Source organism: Myotis nattereri, assembly GCF_964212035.1.
Source record: "Myotis nattereri genome assembly, chromosome: 11".
NCBI classification, from domain to species: domain Eukaryota; kingdom Metazoa; phylum Chordata; class Mammalia; order Chiroptera; family Vespertilionidae; genus Myotis; species Myotis nattereri.
Window position 1 is genome coordinate 16954227 of NC_138086.1, and position 21055 is coordinate 16975281.

Below are 21055 nucleotides of genomic sequence, written 5' to 3' on the forward strand. Positions count from 1 at the left end.
TGTTGTAACACAATGGACTTCAGAAATCTCAAATACTCTGAGGACACACCCAAGAAAAACAAAACACTTAAGACAAGCCAACAAAATGAAAAGTGCCTCATTCAACAAAGAAGAATTTACATTTGAATGACACGATGACTAAAACAGAGGGTCTCAAAGCCTGTGGGCTAGACCCATAGCAACAGCAGCATCTGGAACTAAATTCACAGGCTTCAGTACAAGGGCTGGAGGAGCAGGGGCCAAGGCATGAAAGAGCTGGCAGACTCCGTCATTTCTTTGTTGAACTTTACCCCAGCCAGCCAGCTGGTGCAGTTGCCAAGCTGGAGATCTCCATTAAGTTGGCTAACACTGTTCACCGCCCTGGTGATTCCCTGAGAACCCACCACACCACACTCACACCACCCACCAACTTCTCCCAGCAGATCCTTCGCACAGGCAGTCTTCCCCAGATTGTGCTGCTCACTTTCCTACACTCTCTCAGAGGTCCTCAACCCCCAAGCCAGCAGCAGCTGGCATTGGCATTCCCTGTACCTCTTGCGAAGGACCCCCACGCCCAGGTCTAAGGGCAGCCAGACTCAGTTTGCAGCCTCGCCTCTTCCAGGCACCTCTAAACTCACAGGCAACAATCAATTGCAAAAGACAAAGGATGGTTGACTGGACAAGAAAATCCAGACCCATATATATGCTGCCTACAAGAGACCCACTTCAAATAGAAAGAGTCACAAGCTGAAAGTAAAGGGATGAAAAACGACATATCATGCAAATAAAAGGAGAGGGGAAGCTGTGTGGGGAATACTTATATCAGGCAAAACAGACCTTAAAACAAAGACTGTAAGAAGAGATAAAAAAAGAGGGCATTTCATAATGATGAAGGGATCAACCTAACAAAAGGACAGAACTCTTGTAAATATCTACACAACCAATGTGGGAGCACCTATATATAAAAAGCAAATATTGATCAACAGAAAGGGAGAGATCCACAATTATACAGTCATGGTAGGTGACTTTAACAATCCATTAGCATGCTTTCACACTCTCCACATCAACATCAATGGGCAGGTAATCCAGGCAGAAAATCAATAAGGAAACAGGGGCCTAAACTGACACATTAGATTAGAAAAACATAATTGATATTTTTAGGACATTTGACCAAAAACCAGTAAGTCTCAATTCACAGTGTGGCCTCTCCCATGCGCCCCCAGGCCCAGCACAAGCAGCTACCAACCATGGATCACTTTGTAGCAACTACCAGCTAATGCTGAGTTGGTCTCAGGCAAGGCTTGATCTTGGCCTATACTGAAGCCCCTCCCAAGAGGCCACAGAGCCAACAAATTCAGTGGCTAGCTTCAGACTACAACAGAGCACCACCCAATTAGCTCAACAAACAGCACAACCAAAAAGTGGTCTTGGCAGGCAAAAGAGCCCATTGGGGTGCATCCCACTCTATGGATCCAGCCCCCTCACAGTAGCTTGAACACTTTGGTCATGACCAATACTCACAGCCTGAGGGTCACCCCAACTACTGATGTGCCAACAACAGTGAAGTACAACTACAACAGGAGGGCACACACAACCCATACAAAGGACAATCCTGGAGCACCCAGCTCAAGTGACCAGGGAGACAGAGCCACTGGGCTCCCAAGACATGTACGACATAAAGCCACCTGCCAACTTGGGAGACATAGCAGATATAACTAATACCTCAAAACAAACACAGAGGAAATCAAGATGAGAACCATGTACAAAATGAGAGAACAAGAAAAATCCCCAGAAAAAGAACTAAATGAAATGGAGGCCAGCAATGTATTAGATATAAAGTTTAAAATAGTGATCAAAGAACTTTGTGAGAACTTCAACAAAGAAATAGTGAGCATAAAAAGGGACACAGAAACCATAAAAATGAACCAGTCAGAAATGAATACAATAACCAAAATGAAGAATACCCTAACAGCAGATTAGATGAAGTGCAGGATCAAGTCAGTGCTTTGAAAGACAAGGTAGCAGAAAACACCCAATTGAAACAGCAAAATGAAAAAAGAAATAAAAAATAGGACAGTTCGAGAAAACTCTGGTATAACAGCAAGTATAACAACACTCACTTCATAGGGGCACAGAAGAAGAGAGTCAGCAAGGAATAGAAAACCTATTGAAATAATAATGACAAAAAATTTTCCTAACCTGGAAAATAAAATAGACAAGTCCATGGAGCACATAGAGTCCCAAACAAGATGAACTCAAAAGAAGCCCATACCAAGACACATCATAATTAAAATGGCAAATATGAAAAACAAAGAGAGAACCTTAAAAGCATCAAGAGAAAGGCAGTCAGTTATCTACAAGGGAAGCTTCCATAGACTGTTAGCTCATTTCTCAACAGAAACTTTTCAGGCCAGAGGAATTGACACAAAATATTCAAAGTGATGAAAAGCAAGGACCTACAACCAAGATTTCTCTAGCCAAGAAGGCTACTAGTTAAAATTGAAGGAGCAATAAAGAGCTTCCCAGACGAGAAAAAGCTAAAGGAGTTCAGCACCAGCAAGCAGTTTTACAAGAAATGTTAAAGAGACATTTTAAAGAAGATGGGAAAAAATAAACATGAATAATAAAATGGAATTACTTATTTAAAATATAACTGCATTAAATAATACTTATAAAAAATTATAATACTTAGAACATAAAAAGAATGTACAAATTTGTATGATAGTGATAGCACACAAAAAAGGAAGGACTAAATTGGAGTTCTATTGGAGCAATATTTCACTATTTTGTTGGATTTCAGTTAGTATTAATGTGAAGTATCCTATATAATAAAAGAGAAACATGTAAATTGATCGGTCCCTCTGCTACACTCACCAGTCAATCAGGAGTTCGTATGCAAATTAACCCAACCCAACAAAGATGGCGGGTTAATTTGCATACACAGGTGCCCGGTGGAGAATAGAGCAGCTTGGGGAACTTTGCTCCCCAAGCCGCCAGACTGAGAGCAGAGAGGGAGAGCTGATGGCTTGGAGACTTAGCAGAGTGGGAGGCCATGGGTCAGGGACAGAGCAGGAAGGGAAAACCAAGAGCGCAGGGAGCACCAGGAATGCTGGGAATCGTAGTTCTGGTGGCAGATAGATCTCTAGACACTAGAGCAGTGGTTCTCAACCTGTGGGTTGTGATCCCTTTGGGGGTTGAACGACCCTTTCACAGGGGTCACCTAAGACCATCGGAAAACACATATATAATTACATATTGTTTTTGTGATTAATCACTATGCTTTAATTATGTTCAATTTGTAACAATGAAATTGGGGGTCACCACAACATGAGGAACTGTATTAAAAGGTCACAGCATTAGGAAGGTTGAGAACCACTGCACTAGAGTAAAGTGAGCCTGGAGCAAGTTACTGTTGAGGTGGGGGATGGAGGAAAAGCAAAGGTGAGAGACATAAGTAAAATCAGAGTGTTTAGGAAAAATTAAAGGGAAGATATCCTAAAACTTCCAGGAAATCTCCACCAATGAAGCAAAGAAAAAAAAAAATGCCTCTATTATTCTGTGAGCAACAAACTTGAGTTGGGGTCTCAGACAATTCACTCATATGACTGCAAAGACAGACAGAAACTTCCGGATTGGAGAAGGCTCTACTGAGAGCTCCCAGATTGAGAGGGTGCAGGTCGGGCTGAGGGACCCCCACACCTCCCAGTGCACAAATGTCATGCACCAGGCCTCTAGTATTATTATAAATATAGATGCATATTGTAATCCCTAGATTACACTCAGAACAACCATTTAGAAAATAACTCAAAAATAATTCAAAACATAGTAAAACAATAATTTTAGAAATTTAAAAATGGGTAAAGGATCTGTGTATACATTTCTCCTAAGACTATATACAAGTTGTTAATAAGCAAATAAAAATTTATTCAGGCCAGTTAATATATATATATATATATATATATATATATATATATATATATTCAGCCCAGCTGGATGTGGCTCAGCAGTTGAGTGTCAACCCAGGAACCAAGAGGTTGCCAGTTTGATTCCCATCAGGGCATATGCCTGGGTTGCAAGCTCAATCCCCAGTAGATACATGCAGGAGGCAGCCAATGATTCTCATCGCTGTTTCTATCTCTCTCTCCCTCTCCCTTCCTCTCAGATAACAATAAAAATACATATTTTTAAAAAGAAAACATATCCAATATAATTAGCCATCAGGGCACACAAATCAAAAGCACAATAAAATACCACCTCACACTCTTTAGGATAGCTATAATAAAAAACAATAACAAATGTTGATAAGAATGTAGAGAAACTGGAATCCTCATATACTGCTGGGGGGGACATAAAATGGTACAGTGCTTTGGAAAACAATTTGGCAGTTCCTCAAAAGTTTATAAGTAGGCTTACCATATGATCCAGCAATTACACTCCTGGGCATATACACAAGAGAAATAAAAACTTATGTCCATATAAAAAAAATTGTACATGAATTTTATATCAGTTTTATTTCTAATAGCCAATAAGTAGAAACAGCCCAAATGTCCATCAACTGATAAGTGGACAAATGAAACATGGTATGTACATTTGCATATATGTAATAGATATATACATTTGGGTATATATAATATTATCCTGCAATATAAAGAAATGAAGGATTAATACATGTTACAATATGAATGAGCCTTAAAAACATTATTCTAAGTTAAAATACTCAGTCACAAAGACTACATACTGTATGATTGCATGTATATGAAATGTCCAGAATAGGCAAATCAACAGAGACAGAAAGTAGATTAGTGGCTGCCTGAGGCAGAAAGGATTGGAGGAAATAGGATGGCTATTAGGTGGAGAACTTATTTCTGGGATGATGGGAATGTTCTAAAATTGATTGTCATAATGATTGAATAACTCTGTTTATATAGAAAAATCTTTTAACTGTATACTTTTTTGAAAAGAGAGACTAAAAATTTTATACTTAAAGACCAGAGGCCCAGGGCAAAAAATTGTGCACAGGTGGGGTCCCTAGGCCTGACTGGCAATCAGGGCGTATGTGGGCCATCTCACCCAGTCCTGATTGGGGCCAGGCTCGCCAGAGGCTGCCGGCTGCCGGGCAGGGCCTGCCGGATGGGGCCTGCCGGATGGGAGGAAGGACTACGGACTGCAGGAGGTTTGCCAGACAGGGAGAGAGACTGGGGGAGGTTGGCTGTGGGAGCGCACTGACCACTAGGGGGCAGCTACTGTGTTGAGCATCTGCCCCCTGGTGGTCAGTGCATGTCATAGTGACTGGTCAACCAGTTGTTCCTGTCATTCTGGCTGTTCAGTCACACCGGTCACTTAGGCTTTTATATATATATATAGATATTAATTATATAAATAAAAAACTAGAAAATAATAAAAATGGCACACTAGAAAATATTTAACATAAAAGAAAATGGTAAAGGAGGAACAGAGGAACCAGAGAAACACAGGACTATAGACAACAATAGCAAAATCATGATATAATTCAACCTTATCAATAATAACATTAAGTATATGTATATTAAACACTCTAGTCAAAAGGCAGAGATTACTAGATTGGATAAAAAGATAAGATCCAATTATATGCTATTTACAAGATATATACTCCAGATACAAAGTCTCAATTAGGTTAGAAGTAAAAGGATGAAGAAAGTAGAGTATGCAAACATAACATAAAAGAGTTGGAGTGGCTATACTAATATCAGAGAAAACAGATTTTAATACCCTTTTGTTTTCAATTAGTCTGGAACCCTTCCTAGGTGATCCAACTGTCACAGGATTAAGGCCAAGGGATAGAGGGTAGAAAGCTCATAAATGGCCAAAGGCAACTCACAAAGGTCTGGGAATTCCCTCAGGGAAAGAGAAGGATTAGGAGTATTTAGGATTCTGGTTCCTTATACTGGGGGCAAATTAATCCCCAAAATTGCTTTTACTACCAATAAAATATGGCTCACACTGACAAAGACTCTCTCCTTGACCAAATTCTAATCAGGCTCCTCTAAGCTCTTTTTCAACTATGCCTGGACATTAGGGCTTCTGTGTTCAGCTTTGCATTTTTTCAATTTTATTAAGAATCCTGCTAACTCAGTTTAACCAGAATCCCCACCCTCAATATCTGATCACTCTCCATATTTGATTGGGTTCCTCATCTTCTGCCACCCCCCAGATGATGCCTACTCACTCTGGCCTGCCTTTGGCAAAAATCCTGTTAGGTTGGTTTAGCCAGAATCCCCTTTACCCCTGATGTTTTCTCATAGTAATTTTCCATCCTCTGACCCCTACCTTGTTCCTTGGCTATAAACTCCCACTTTTCCTGCTGTATTCAAAATTAAGCCTAATCTCTTCCCTCCATTGTAGTAGCCCCTTTTGAATCAAGTCTGCTCTACCATCTTTAAAAAATATTGTAATTTAGTCTTTTTTTTTTAATATATATTTTATTGATTTTTTACAGAGAGGAAGGGAGAGAGATAGAAAGTTAGAAACATCGATGAGAGAGAAACATCGATCAGCTGCCTCCTGCACATCTCCCACTGGGGATGTGCCCGCAACCCAGGTACATGCCCTTGACCGGAACCAAACCTGGGACCCTTCAGTCCGCAGGCTGACGCTCTATCCACTGAGCCAAACCGGTTTCGGCATCCACACTCACATAGGTTCTTCCCATGCAAGCTAGTGTGGCTTAGGCAAAGACATAGATATACACAGAACAATTGACTCACATATTGAATTCTTAGTATTCACCCATAATAAAAGTTATCTTACCGCATTTAATCTTCGAGCATGGTATTCTTCTGCTGTAAAATATTTTCCTGGTGTTATCAGTTTATCAGTCATATTTGATACATACACACCAATTTTAGTCATCTGCGTGGATGTTGTATTTGTAGTTTGTTGGAGCTTTTTTCTCAGTAAAACTGTCTAAAATTAAAAGAAGATTTAAATAAATATCTACTCTCTACACATATAAATGAGTAAGAGCATATTCTCCTACACATTTAAGTTATTTATTCATTATTTTAATTGCCATATAATTCCTTAGAAGACTTTCAGAGAGGTATACAGCATAACATGTGTTTATTCTGTAGCTTCAAAAACCTATAAGGAGAAATAAAAATACTACCTGGGTATCCCTACAAAATATATTGTCTTTTTCAGGAATCTTTTTAGGTATAGTTTGTGTTCCAGCATTGTGATATTCTATTCCCGTTAGTTTGTGTCTGAATCCACCAAGAAATGGTTTGTGAAAGTCAGATTTTATCATCTCAACAGCTACATGCTGGTACTGATCAATGGCTGAGGAGATAAAACCAAGACTGAATGGAAGTTCAACTACAAAATGACTCTAAAATGCTTTTATCCAAAAGACATAAAATAACTAACCAGTTTGTACTTTGACAATTATGATTTGAGAGGCATTTAATCTGTGTAATCTTTTGATTGGATACAGATCTGGAAGTGTGGAATAGATATCCACTTGTACAATATCCTGCGGCTTAACTCCATATTTTAGTAGAGTCTCATGATTTTTAAGAATATTTCCTAAAAATGAGATAAAATTATAAGAAGTGTTATGACAAAGAAATGAAATATATACTCATTTGAAGGGGCTATAAAACATCTATAAACACATGTTGTTTAATTACCAAAATATTGATTGGTATCGAGTGCCAAGTATTAATGGTGTCCATCTCTTGCTATAAAGTTAACACAGAGCACTCTGCAGTGGGAAAAGTCAGGGTGGTATCCCGAGCAAGAATTCAGCATTATAAGTAAAGCTACAACTCTTAACTCATCAGAAACGCAAATACATAATAACCATGCAACTCTGTAAACATTTGAAAATTTAAAAAACCTATTCTATAATATGAGCAAAATCATACTCTAAATGATTCTGTAAAAAATGACAGTGTATTACATGTAAGCACAGGACATAGCATATCCGGGAAAACCTGATTATTTTAATACTCACCTCTCTCTCCAGCAGAAAAGTATGCAATCAGAATTCTAAAGAATCCCTTCCTGCCTCTGCTTCTATAATCAGAAACTCATACAAATTAATTAATGCCACGGTGGAGCAAAACCTCAGTTTTGTGTTTGAAAAAGTATAGAGCACTTTATTTTTATGTTGTATTGCTTCAACCTCTTCCTTCTCCCCATTGGTTTATTCTATAAATTGACTCTAATTTTATTTCTCTATTTTAAGGCATACAAAAATATGTATAATGTTACTGGTTGCAGTTTTGTATCATGGAAACTTTATTGATAATACCCATACCAATTTTCCGACATATGATCTTCCTAATTACAATTAATAAGTTAAGCATAGCAAAGGTTTTAATACATTCATTCTTAGAAATATATCACATACCACCACTAGCCTTTTAAAAATTTTTGATAATTATCAATATTTTTATTTATTTTTTTTTCAATTATAGTTTACATTCAGTATTATTGTGTATTAGTTGCATGTGTACAGTATAGTGGTTGGACAACTACATACTTTACAAAGTATTCCCCCTGATATTTTCAGTACCCCCGGGCACCATACGTAGTTCAAGAAAGCACAAAAATCACTGAGTTTCTATATTTCACCCTCAATTCATAATTTAAAAATTAACATGAATGTTATAGATTTGGTGGTAGGTTGAACTAATGGTCCTAATCCCCAGAACCTATGAATGCTACCATATATGGAAAAAGTGACTTTCAAGGATTTTGAGATGGAGAGATTATCCTGGATTATCCAGGTGAGCCCTAAATATAACCACAAGTGCTCTTATAAGAGAAAGCAAGAGGGAGATTTGATTATAGGGGTGAAGGTGACATGACAGAGCAGAAGGATTTGAGGAGGCTGTGCTGCTGGCTTTGATGATGGAGGAATGGGCCATGAGCCAATGAATGTAAGGAATGCAACCCTAGAAGTTGGAAAAGGCAAGGAAGCAGATTCTTTCCAGAACCTTTAGAAGGAGAAGAGCCCTGCTGACACTTTGACTTTGTCTGAGTGAAAGTGAGTGAGGATTTCTGACCTCCAGAACTGTAAGAGAAATCATGTGTTGCTTTAAGCTACTAAATCGGTGGTTGTTATAACAGTCATCGGAACCTAATACAGATTCCCAGAGCCTCTTCGTTCCTCTCCTTGTTTCTGTAGTAGACTTAGTCCCATACCAAACTTGAATTCTAGTTCTGGTACCAGAAGCAAGCACGTATCTAGAAGGTGGTTAGTTGACACAGAATCCAACTTTTTCATTATTATTGCTACTGACATAAGCCCAGTGGTGCTGCTGAGTACTTACACATAAAGAAAAGGCCGTGAAGTGCAAAGAAAGAGATTCTTAGGTACCACTGGCCAACTTCTCCAGTGCTCTCTCCAGTTTTGAATTTCACCTTATAATTAATGCCACACAGTTTCAAGTTCCCTTTTTGGAGTTATACCTATATTTAAGTTCAGACTCTGCCACTTATTAGCTATGTGAATTTATGTGATCTGAAGAGAAACCAGAGCTTTAGTTTTATTCTTTTAAAGAAAAAATTCATAATAAAGGATTTTGTGTGGATGGAATGATATTGTGATAATGTAGCCACCATATTTTGTAGGGCTATCACATAGTAAATGCTCAATAAATTAACCATCATCATCAACATGATCATGATCATTATCACTATTATTATTACTATATAAATTTTAGCTTTGTTTCCCCAACCAAGCTTTAATAACCATTTGCTTGAGTACACAAGAATTACACTATTCGAGTATACTGATTATAATAGTTTTGGAAAACAATTTTTTCTACTTTATACTGCTTAGGATTTTCCACACAAAAAAAAGTTATTGTGGCACCTTTGTAAGTAAAGACCAGAACTTTTTAAGCTAAAATATTAGGATTTGCTATGGGACAGCAGTCTTGAGAGGGAAGTTCATAGCACTACAGGTCTAACTCAAAAAATAAGAAAAAATAAACTATTTAACCCTAAAACTTAAAGAATTATAAAGAGAACAACAAGAAAAATCCCAGAGTTAAGTAGATGGAAGGAAATAATAAAGGAGCAGAAATAAATGACATAAAGACTAAAAAAAATACAAAAAAATCAATGAAACCAAGAGCTGGTTCTTTGAGAGGATAAACAAGATTGATGAACCTTTAACCAGACTCATGAAGAAAAAGAGAGGACCCAAATAAATAAAATCAGAAATGAAAGCAGAGAAGTAACCACTGACACCACAGAAATACAAAGGATTGTAAGAAAATACCATGAACAACTATATGACAACAAGCTGAACAATGTGGATGAAATGGACAAATTCCTAGAAAACTACAATCTCCCAAAACTGAATCAGGAAGAATTAGAAAACCTGAAAAGGCAAATAACAACGGATTAAATAGAAGCAGTAATCAAACAACTCCCAGCAAACAAAAGCCCGGATCCAGATGGCTTTACAGGGGAGTTTTACCAAACATTCAGAGAAGAACAAATATCTATACTCCTTAAACTATTCCAAAAACTCCAAAAGGAAGGAACACTTCCAAGCTCTTTTTTTATGAGGCCAGCATTATCCTAATTCCAAAACCATATAAAGACATGACAAAGAAAAAGAATTACAGGCCAACATCCTTGATGAATAGAGATACTAAAACCTTCAACAAAATATTAGCAAATTGTTGGGTAGTGCCGTCGAGGCCATCAAAGACAATTCTGATAGTGAATTTGCCCAAACTTTAACCGCAGCAATCCCTCAAGAGTTCCTGACCCATGGGGTGCACAGTGAAGAGACCCTTAGAGCCCATTTCTATGCTGTCCAAAAGCTGGCCCGGATGGTAGCAATGATTGATGAAACCAGAAATAGCTTATACCAATACTTCCTCTCCTACTTGCAGTCCCTGCTCCTATTCCCGCCTCAGCAACTGAAGCCACCCGAGGAGCTCTCCCCTGAGGATATAAACACATTTAAGTTACTGTCATATGCCTCCTATTGCATTGAGCATGGTGACCTGGAGCTGGCGGTGAAGTCTGTCAACCAACTGAAAGGGGAGTCCAGACGAGTGGCGCAGGACTGGCTGAAGGAAGCCCGGATGACTCCAGAAACTAAACAGATAGTGGACATCCTGACAGCATACGCCAGCGCTGTAGGAATAGGAACCACTCGAGTGCAGCAGGAGTAAGGCCTAGAAGTTTTGTCAGAGGAAGTCAACAGTAATACATGAAGGGTTAGCAATGGGGTCCCAGAATTGTCTAGAAAGGGGCAGGTTACAAATGCTGTCCTAAATGTGGCATTTATATTATTTCCACTTGCTATCATGTCACTGAACTCCAGGAGTACTTTCTTTGCAACTTGTGCAACATTTTTCTGTTTTTCAGGTTTTACTGATCAGGCTGTGAGCCAATCAAAATGATGTTTGTGATTCCCTATTATTATTGATTTTGTCCCTGGAGCAAACTGAATAAAACAGAAAAAACAATATATTAGCAAATTGCACCCAGCCATGTATTAAAAAGATCATACAACATGACCAAGGCTTTGTGCATACACATTACGTGGGAACTACTGCCTGAATCTTCTTTCTTGCTAGGCCATAAACAACTTGAGAACAGGGATTTTGTTTCATGTTTCTTTACATCTCCAGTTCTGAGCAAAGTATTAAGAACAAAGTATGTCCTCAATAAAAACATGTTGAATGAACGAATACATAACCACAACATAAAATTCAATTAGTAAATGTCAAGATACTTAGTTTAACAAATCAAATATCCTGATTATTTACATGTAAATAATTAAATCACTAACACTAAAGAAGTCTTGATACACTGTATTAGCTTCCAAGCTTACCTGCACATCTTAACTGTAGTACATCAGATGGCACATTCAATACGTATGAAAAATGGTCCCTGAGGTTTCTAAAACTGCTGTCAATTTTAAAAGGTATTATCACTTCCTGGCACACAGGAAGAAGTACAGCTTTTACTGTAGATTAAAAAAAAAAAAAAGGAAAGAATGAATCATGGTCAAAACAAGGGTCAGCAACCTACAGTCGATAATCAGATGGAAAATCATGGAACAGTTTTCACATAGAATGCAGGTGCTTCTGCCATATTCCCCCACCGCCTGCACCTCCATAATAAGAGTTACTTTTCATTTCCTATGAGAAGTTGCAAGCTTTTGCTTTGATAATCAATGTAGAATCTCAAAAATTAACATTGATGATGAGTACCTGTTCCCCAATGCCAGCTCCAAGTTCAGATCTCTCTTCTATCCCCTGGCATGAGGATCAGTGCACATTCGGTATTACCTCCTGGCTCAAAATATCAGGGGAAATACAAAATAAAACTAACTGCTTTGAAAAATTCCCACTATCTGCTATATATTACTCAGATTTAGACGTAGAAAATTAAGCATTTTTGTGTAGTACTGGAAAGGGACCCTGAGGCTTAGAGGGTGTCCCAATACTTTAATTACATATTGATATCATACTTCACTAAATCAGTGCATATTTATGAAATTAAGAAAAAGTAATAAATTTTCAAAGAAATTTTTCTTTGACCTTGCAACTACAAAAGATATCACATACTAAATCCATTCTTCTTCTCATAATTTATGTCTATAGTTGACAAAATGGAAAACACAAAATCAGTTTTGCAAATATCAGAAATACCTACACACAAAAAAATCTGGAATAACTACACAAACCCACTTTTCACAAAAATGGACATTATGTGGTTTACTCCCCATTTTATAAAAAGGAAATCAAGACACTTTGAAAATTTTAAAAACTGTCATTATAAAATGATTGTCTATTCACAAATTATAGGAAGGAAATACAGTATTTAAAAACTAATGCAGGTAAACGTTTTCTTTTCACCTACAGATTTTAAATTTTAATGAAGAAGATGGAAAAGGTAATATGGAATAGAGTGCACACTGTAAGCCAAAAGTGCCTTGTATATTTCTTATGTCTGATATGACAGTTTTCATAAACTAAATGAGACATCAGCAATCCCAAGATAAAATTCAGCCAGGCACTGTTGATGCCGAGGTTCTTCAAACTTGTTAACATTTATTTTCACAGTTCTCTGTCAACAAAGAGAACACTTCCACAGATGTTAAATTCTCAGAAGGCTGTTTTAATTGTTTTATGGATTCAAAATTCGATGATAAATATATTTTAAATTTAGGAAGGGAGGTATGTTGAGGAATTTGTGAGCCTCGCGGCCAAGACATTTTAAAAAATCACCACGAGTTTGTTATAAGCTACAATATGAGGGAATCACAGAAATATGAAAAAATGAATCCCAGTTTACACTGAATAATGAAATCGAAGGATAACACCTTCAGTTAGGTGTAATTGGGCTTGATTAATTTCTTTGTCTTCCTTTTCATTCTTAACTTATGTGGACAAGCCTCACAAGGTTAAACTACTCCACTGAATTCAAAAGCTACATTTTACCAGCCAAACTAACCTGCTGTAATTGTTGTTAAGTGATGGCTCACGTTCTCACCCTGTGGATGAAAACTCTCTCAGAACTTATGGACAAAGCGGAGAAGCAGTAGTCAGTTAACCAGGCAAGTAGAAGGTTCTCTGTACAATCACTTTCTTGCTGCCCACTCTGCTTTGTTACCAACAATGCAGTAATAACTCCTACATGCCACCAACATTCTATCTTTAAAATTAAACTGTAATGAAAGACAATGATTTTTCTGAAGCTAAAAATAAAGTAACACTATGCAGAAATTTGGACACTGGCAAAAGCAACATTATATGTTTGCACTGGCTCTGAAACTGGGAAATCTGGGGTTAAGGTCACATCCCACTATTTGCTGGCCCCTTACAATTAATTCCAAATTGGCATGCAAAAGAATTACAATTATACCCAAGAATTTATCTGCCATTTCCTAAGATCCCTAGACATTTTAAAAACAGGGTTAAAAAAGCAGATAAACATCCATTTAAAAGTAAAGATATTCATTTATTTAGGGAGAGTAGATACTGTAGAATAGAAAAGCTTCACATGTAGTTAAGAGATTCAAGTGGTTTAGCTGGAGACATTTGGTGTATAGGAAAGGGGAGAGTAAAATCAAATGTAGAACAAATCTTGAAGCAAAAACAAGAAAAAGCAAGCCTTCTTCAAATGAGAATAAGAATTATCCCATCTTCCCTGGGTAATACCTATTGCTGTAGCATCTACCACTGCTGTTTTCAGAGAGCCTCTTAGAGCCTCTATTTTATCCAACAATATCTGATAATCTTTGGAATACCGACTGGTTGTATCAGATTCAGTGAGATTGTAATCTGAAACTTGCTCAGATGTCGTAACTTCTTCATTGGATGCCAGGCTTGAAGAGCTCTGGTCACCCTGCTCCTTAGCTTGCGGTTCAAGGACATCGCCAGACAATTCTTGCTCGGATCCATTGTCTTCAGTTTGATCTGACTCTGGAGGCTCTTCTGAGATAACTGGAATCTTGATCGTCTCATAAGGATCATCACTTTCTTCTGTTGCAACAGGAGTATCCAGAAGATCCAATTCTTCTAACTCTTTAGACATTTTCCTGAACTGAGAAAATTAATGCATTTACTATACATAAAAACATATATACCAAATATCACATTCATTGCTAGTATACATTAATGTTCACAAAAATTGTAAATTTTTTATTGATTCATAAAGTATACAGTATAGGGTTATGTATGGAACAGCATATCAGGTAAATGGCCTCCATGGCTTGGCTGGCACATATGCACTCTTTTGTTGAAATTTTCTATGACCGTTTTGCATAAATGTGGCTGAATTTCGATGAGGCTCATTTTCATCTTGATGGCTTGGTTAATCGACAAAATTGTCGCATTTGGGGTTCAGAAAATCCACGAGTGATTGTTGAGAAACAAATGCGTCCACAACATGTCACTGTTTGGTGCGGATTTTGGGCTGGAGGCATCATCGGACCATTCTTCTTTGAAAATGCGGCTGTTCAGGCAATAACAGTTAATGGTGCTCGCTATCGCGACATAATAATCCAGTTTTTATGTATGCTATTCCATACATAACCTAATACTGTATACTCTATGAATCAATAAAAAATTTATAATTTTTAATTATAAACCTGTGTTTTCTATCAAAATTACTTCTTGTGTGAATTTTGGGACACCCTTAAATACAAACTACTATGGAATTTATGCTCTGGCATTACAATTGATCAGATACTCCAAGGACCCTGCCAGCTCACACAGCAACTACATCCTGGATAGTACACACTGTTTGTAGTAGCTTTGCTCTTACAAGACTTAGCAGAGGTCTCCAATGACCTCTACCCACTTCCAAAACCTATATCAACATTCAAATATTGATCCTGGAGCTGACTAGGCCCTGAGCTACCGCAACCAGCCTTGGAAAACAGTATGACGCCATCCAGGAGCTTGGGTCTGGGTGGATCAGGACAGCCCAGAGCCAAACTGCAGAGGCAGGAGCTGGTGCAGGGTAGTGAGGAGCCAGTGAGCAGTGAGCCAACCTATAGAAGCTGGCAATCAGGAAGGAGGGATAGAGGAAGTGACCTTGAGGCTGATTTCTGTGGCAACCAGCAGAGGGAAGATTAAAATTTGGAACAGTAGTGAGATGGGAAAGCTGTGATTGGGGTTCCCACTTGAAGTACAAATCCTTATGGAGAAAAAAAAAAAATTAATCTTAGTGAAATTGTCTGGCTACTAGATGACAATTTTTTTAAAAAAAATCAAATATGTATCTATGGGCCTCTCATAGTGGACCCATGCCAGAGGAAGTTGCAGCCTCAAACCATTGCCCAGCCTTCTTACCCTTGGGCTGTGAGCAATGAAGGGGGCTGTACAGTAAAAATAAATAAATAAATAAATAAAATAAAATATGTGGAATAAAAAATATATAGTTGTTGAATCCAGTGACTATAGCATTAGAGTTGAAGAGATAATTAGTAAACTGGAAGATAGAGATTTTACAGAATGGTGCAAAGAGATAAGGACATGAAAAATATGAGAGTTTAAGAGCCATAGAAAAGAGTAAAAGAAAGTCTAGTATGTTTTTCTGCTAAGCATATATCTTGTTGTAAGCTAAGAATGGATTTGTATTGCTAAAATAAAAAACAACAAAAAATATGCAGAGGAAACCAAGATGGCGGCATAGGTAAACACCGGAAATTGCTGTCTCCCACAACCACTCCAAAAATACAACTAAAAGACAAAATGGACATCATCCTGAACCAGAGGAAGGCTGGCCGAGTGGAAATTCTACAACTAGAAGGAAAGAGAAAAGCACAGGAGATGTGGTGTCAAAGTAAAGTGAAGAGGTACGGAGGCGCACGTGGAAAGGGCTGGCAACTGAGGACACAGCTGTCTTTTTCAATCAGGAGGGAGACACAAGCTCCCGACTGCTCTGAACTCCAGTTCAGGGCGAGTCTCTGGGGACCCAGACTCATACGGAGAAATTGTACTGTCTGGCATCGGTCGGAAGTCGAGGGTGGCTTTCTCTCAGAAGTGCTTGCAGTGATTACCAGGACACTGAGACTCAGGGCCTCTTAGGGTAGGAATGAGGAGCAGCCATAGCTGCTTGCTCCGCCCTGTTGATCCCCTGAGACCCCGCCTCACCCAAGCTGTGCGCAGAGGCTTTTGCATATGAAAGGCCTGGCCCTTTGCAATCTGAAAATTACCTAACAAACTGAAGCTGGGTCAGAGAGACCCAGAACTTCCAAAAGAAGGCCCACGGCCCCACAGCAGCTTGCACTGCTTCACAGCTGAGCCTCATTTGGGCACCTCCAAACCCCAAAAAAAGAAGAGGAATCTGAAGATCTCTCCATAGCTCCTTCTGGGTAGCCTCAGGCAGAGGCTAAATTAGCACCTCCTTAGAGATACAAGAGCCAGTGTACCCAGTGGTCAGAGTGGGGCCATCCAGATTACAACTCCTCAGATCCATAAGGGACACACTCAGGGGGCAGACTCAGTGAGCACCAAAGCCCCACTGAAGCAAGTCTTACCTCATAAGGGTGTCTCCAGCACAGAAGTTCTCCCACTGCAGACACAGCTGATTCTCACAGCCAATTGGCCTGGAGGTCAATTCCTCCCAGTGATACCTACAACAATCAAGGCTTAACTACAACAAGACTGTGCACAAAGCCCACAAAGGGGTGCACCAAGAGTGTCCACCTCAGGTAATTGGGGAGGCTGAGCCATTGGGCCCTATAGGACACCTAGCACACAAAGCCACTCTACCAATATAGGGAAGCATAAAAAATGCAGAGACAAAGAAACAAGTCACAAATGACAGAAATGGAGGAAAGCAAATGACTGGATATAGAGTTCAAAACCACACTTATAAGGTTTTTCAAGAATTTTCTAGAAACTGCCAATAAATTTAGTAAGACCCTCAAAAAGTCTAGTGAAACCACAGATAAATGTAGTGAGACCCTCAAGAAGTCTAGTGAGACCCTCGAGGTTATGAAAAAGGACCAACTAGAAATTAAGCAAACACTGACTGAAATAAAAAATATTAAACAAAATTCCAACAGCAGACTAGAGGATCGCAAGAATCAAGTCAAAGATTTGAAATATGAAGAAGCAAAAATAACCCAACAGGAAAAACAAAAAGAAAAAAGAATCCAAAAATATCAAGATAGTGTAAGGAGCCTCTGGGACAGCTTCAAGCGTACCAACATCAGAATTATGGGGGTGCCAGAAGAAGAGAAAGAGGAAGACATTGAAAACCTATTTGAAGAAATAATAACAGAAAACTTCCCCTACCTGGTGAAAGAAATAGACTTACAAGTCCAGGAAGCGCAAAGAACCCCAAACAAAAGGAATCCAAAGAGGACCACACCAAGACACATCATAATTAAAATGCCAAGAGCAAAAGACAAAGAGAAAATCCTAAAAGCAGCAAGAGAAAGACAGTCAGTTACCTACAAGGGAATACCCATACAACTGTCAGCTGATTTCTCAACAGAAACTTTGAAGGCCAGAAGGGAGTGGCAAGAAATATTCAAAGTGATGAATACCATGAACCTACAACCAAGATTACTCTACCCAGCAAAGCTATCATTCAGAATTGAAGGTCAGATAAAGAGCTTCACTGATAAGAACAAGCTAAAGGAGTTCATGACCACCAAACCAGTATTATATGAAATGCTGAAAGGTATCCTTTAAGAAGAGGAAGAAGAAGAAAAAGGTAAAGATACAAATTATGAACAACAAATACACATCTATCAACAAGTGAATCTAAAAATCAAGTGAATAAATAATCTGATGAACAGAATAAACTGGTGAATATAATAGAATCAGGGGCATAGAGAGGGAGTGGACTGACTACTCTGGGGGCAGGGGAAGGGGTGTGGGGGTGCGGGAAGAGACTGGACAAAAATCGTACACCTATGGATGAGGACAGTGGGGGAGGGGGGTAAGGGCAGAGGGTGGGGTGGGAACCGGGTGGAGGGGAGCTATGGGGGAATAAAAGGAACAACTGTAATAATCTGAACAATAAAGATTTAATTTAAAAAAAAATATGCAGAGACTGCATGTGGCTTGTGAAGCTCTTTTCAGAAAATTTGCCAGGCCCTCATCTAGCATATTTCAAACTGGAGTTCCAGAAGAAAACAGAAAAATGGGAAAAAAGGAAATATCCTAAAAAATAGTGGCTGAGAATTTTTCAGAACGAATGAAATATATGGATCCACAGGTCCAAGAAGCATAGCATATACCTAATTCATAGCCATGTACATTGTAGTTAAATTACATCATAACAAAGAGCAGGTCTGGAAAGCAAGCAGAGATAAAGGACATATCATCTACTGTTTTGAATCATATTAATTTTCTGACATTAATAGAAAAGAAAGAAAATCACTGCAGATTGCTCATTAGAAAAATAGAAGCCAAGGCAACAATGTAGTAATTAAAATAAGACAGCTATCAACCTAGAATTGTGCACCCAGCAAAATAATCTTTCAAGAAAGAAAATAGATACATTTACAAATAAATTACCTTCGAGATATCTGCTCTAAAGGAACTCCTAAAGGATATACTTGAAGAAGGAGGAAATGAGTCCTGTGAAAGTCTGAAGTTCAAGAAGAATAGATGAGCAAATAAACATATATTGTCAACACAAAATAATAGTAAAAAATTGAAATATTATATAATAAAACATGTAATTGGAAAGATGAAAATAAACTGTTCGATTCCTTATACTGTTTAATAATACCGTTTAAATTTCAAGTACAACAAATAAAATAACTAAAGTTTTAAAATTCTAAAACAAAAGGCGGGGGAAAGTGAAATGAGATAAAAACTGAACAAAACCTCAATTTTTTAAAAATTCCAGAAACTTCTTTAGGCTCTCACCCACTAAAACAAAACTTCCTTTTGGTTATTTTCTGCCATAACAGAGCTCAATGGCCTGATTAGAAAGAGAGTATCTAAACAAACCCTAACTCAGCAACATACTTATCTGCCCTTTTTGGAGAGTCTGGGGTAAAACTCTTTGTTTCTATCTGGAGGGTCCCCCCTAAAATGGCCAAGATGTCTCTTCTAAATCAGCAACAAAATCAAGAATTTCTGCTCTTCAAAAAACACAACTAAAGAAATAAAAAGACAAACCATAGAGTGGGAGATAATTTTTTTTTGCAAAACTCACACCTGATAAAGGACTTGGATCAAAAATATTCAGAGAACTCTCAAAACTCAATTAAAAAAATTTAACCGTAAAAAAAAAAAAGAGTAAAAGATTCAATAGGCACGTCACCAAAGAATAGAAACAGAAGGAAAATCAGCAAAGCCTGGACTAGGCTGAGGCAAGCGTGGTGCCTGCAGGGCTCGACACTTGGACCTGAGCCTGAGAAGAAATGCCTCCTAAAAGTCTGGACCCGGTTGCCTCAGTTACTCATTCTAGTTCGGGTCCTGAGAACAAGCACATGAAAAGATGCTCCATGTCATTAGTCATTGGAGAAATGCAACTTCACATCACAATGGGAATCTACTACACACTTATTACAATAGTTAATACACGTTGGTGTATTTTTTTTAGATCAACACTATCAAGGGCTAGTGAGTATGAAGACAAGTGGCTTTTATACCTCGATGGTGAAAATGAACACTGGTGGGTGCAGCATTTGGGATAATTCTGACAATTTTCTTATAAAATTAAAAACATACTTATTCTATAACCCAGCAATCTGTGTCCTTCACCCAAGTGGAATGAAAAGCTACATTCACACAAAACCTGTACACAGAAGTTTAGACAGGCTTTATTCTTAGTCACCAAAGACTGGATGGAAACAACACAAATGTTCCTTAGCTGATGAATGGATTCATATACTGTGATACATTCATAAATGGAATACTACTCACCAATAAAAAGGAATAAACTACTGATACACACAACATGGAAGAATCTCAAATTATGCTAAACAAGAAGCCAATTCAAAAGGCTGCATATTCATGATTCACTAAAGTGATAAAACAAAGCTATTGGTTCACAAACTCGAGCTCCCCAGGTAAAATCCAAAACTGCAACAGAGCGGTTTTATTTTGTCTTGTTTTAGAGGGGGGGGGGCGGGGGAGGGAAGAGAAAAACATTGATTTGTTGTTTCATTTATTTATGCACTTATTGGTTGCTTCTTGTATGTGCCCTGACTGGGGATCAAACCCACAACCTTGGTGTATCTGGATGATGCTCTTACCAAGTCAGCTACCCGGCCAGAGTGATGATAGGTGGCAATTTTAATAAGTAAGGGAACTTACATAGGAGGCTTGTCTTGGGCAGCTGCAAAGAGGAGTAGATCTCTGCAATCACCTACCAAAATTCAAGATTTTATATAGAGACCTTACCCCTGCCGAGTCATGTATACAGACCAGACGGTCTCAACACACATTACTCTCCAAGGACAGTGGAGTGGATGAGGAACCTCCCATTTCTCTATCTAGTTCAAGGGTCAACCCACAGTCAGGTCCTCTTGATGACCTTCCACAAAAGCACAGACCAGCCTGTGCATTTTTACAGGTACAACTGTGTATTTGTATATGGAGGACACCTCTAGAAGGTGAACTGGAAGACA

The 21055-nt window shown here is 38.4% G+C and overlaps 2 protein-coding genes across 2 annotated transcripts in view; one reads left to right on the forward strand and one right to left on the reverse strand.

The window, feature by feature from the left end:
- IQUB (IQ motif and ubiquitin domain containing) overlaps positions 1-19151 on the reverse strand; it is a 58847-nt gene extending 39696 nt beyond the window's left edge. The window contains exons 1-6 of the mRNA XM_081102805.1: positions 18987-19151; positions 14163-14547; positions 11828-11962; positions 7384-7542; positions 7124-7296; positions 6766-6921 (exon numbers count right to left, since the gene is read on the reverse strand). Of these exons, the coding sequence (XP_080958931.1) occupies positions 6766-6921; positions 7124-7296; positions 7384-7542; positions 11828-11962; positions 14163-14538 (999 nt within the window). The 5' untranslated portion in view covers positions 14539-14547; positions 18987-19151. The remainder of the gene's footprint in view (positions 1-6765; positions 6922-7123; positions 7297-7383; positions 7543-11827; positions 11963-14162; positions 14548-18986) is intronic.
- On the forward strand, positions 7904-11162 carry LOC308527258 (MICOS complex subunit MIC60-like; the record flags this gene model as incomplete). The annotated part of the gene is made up of 2 exons (XM_081102621.1): positions 7904-7920; positions 10655-11162. 2 exons carry the CDS (start codon positions 7904-7906, stop codon positions 11160-11162), a joined length of 525 nt encoding a protein of 174 aa, XP_080958747.1.
- Positions 19152-21055: the final 1904 nt, after the last annotated feature.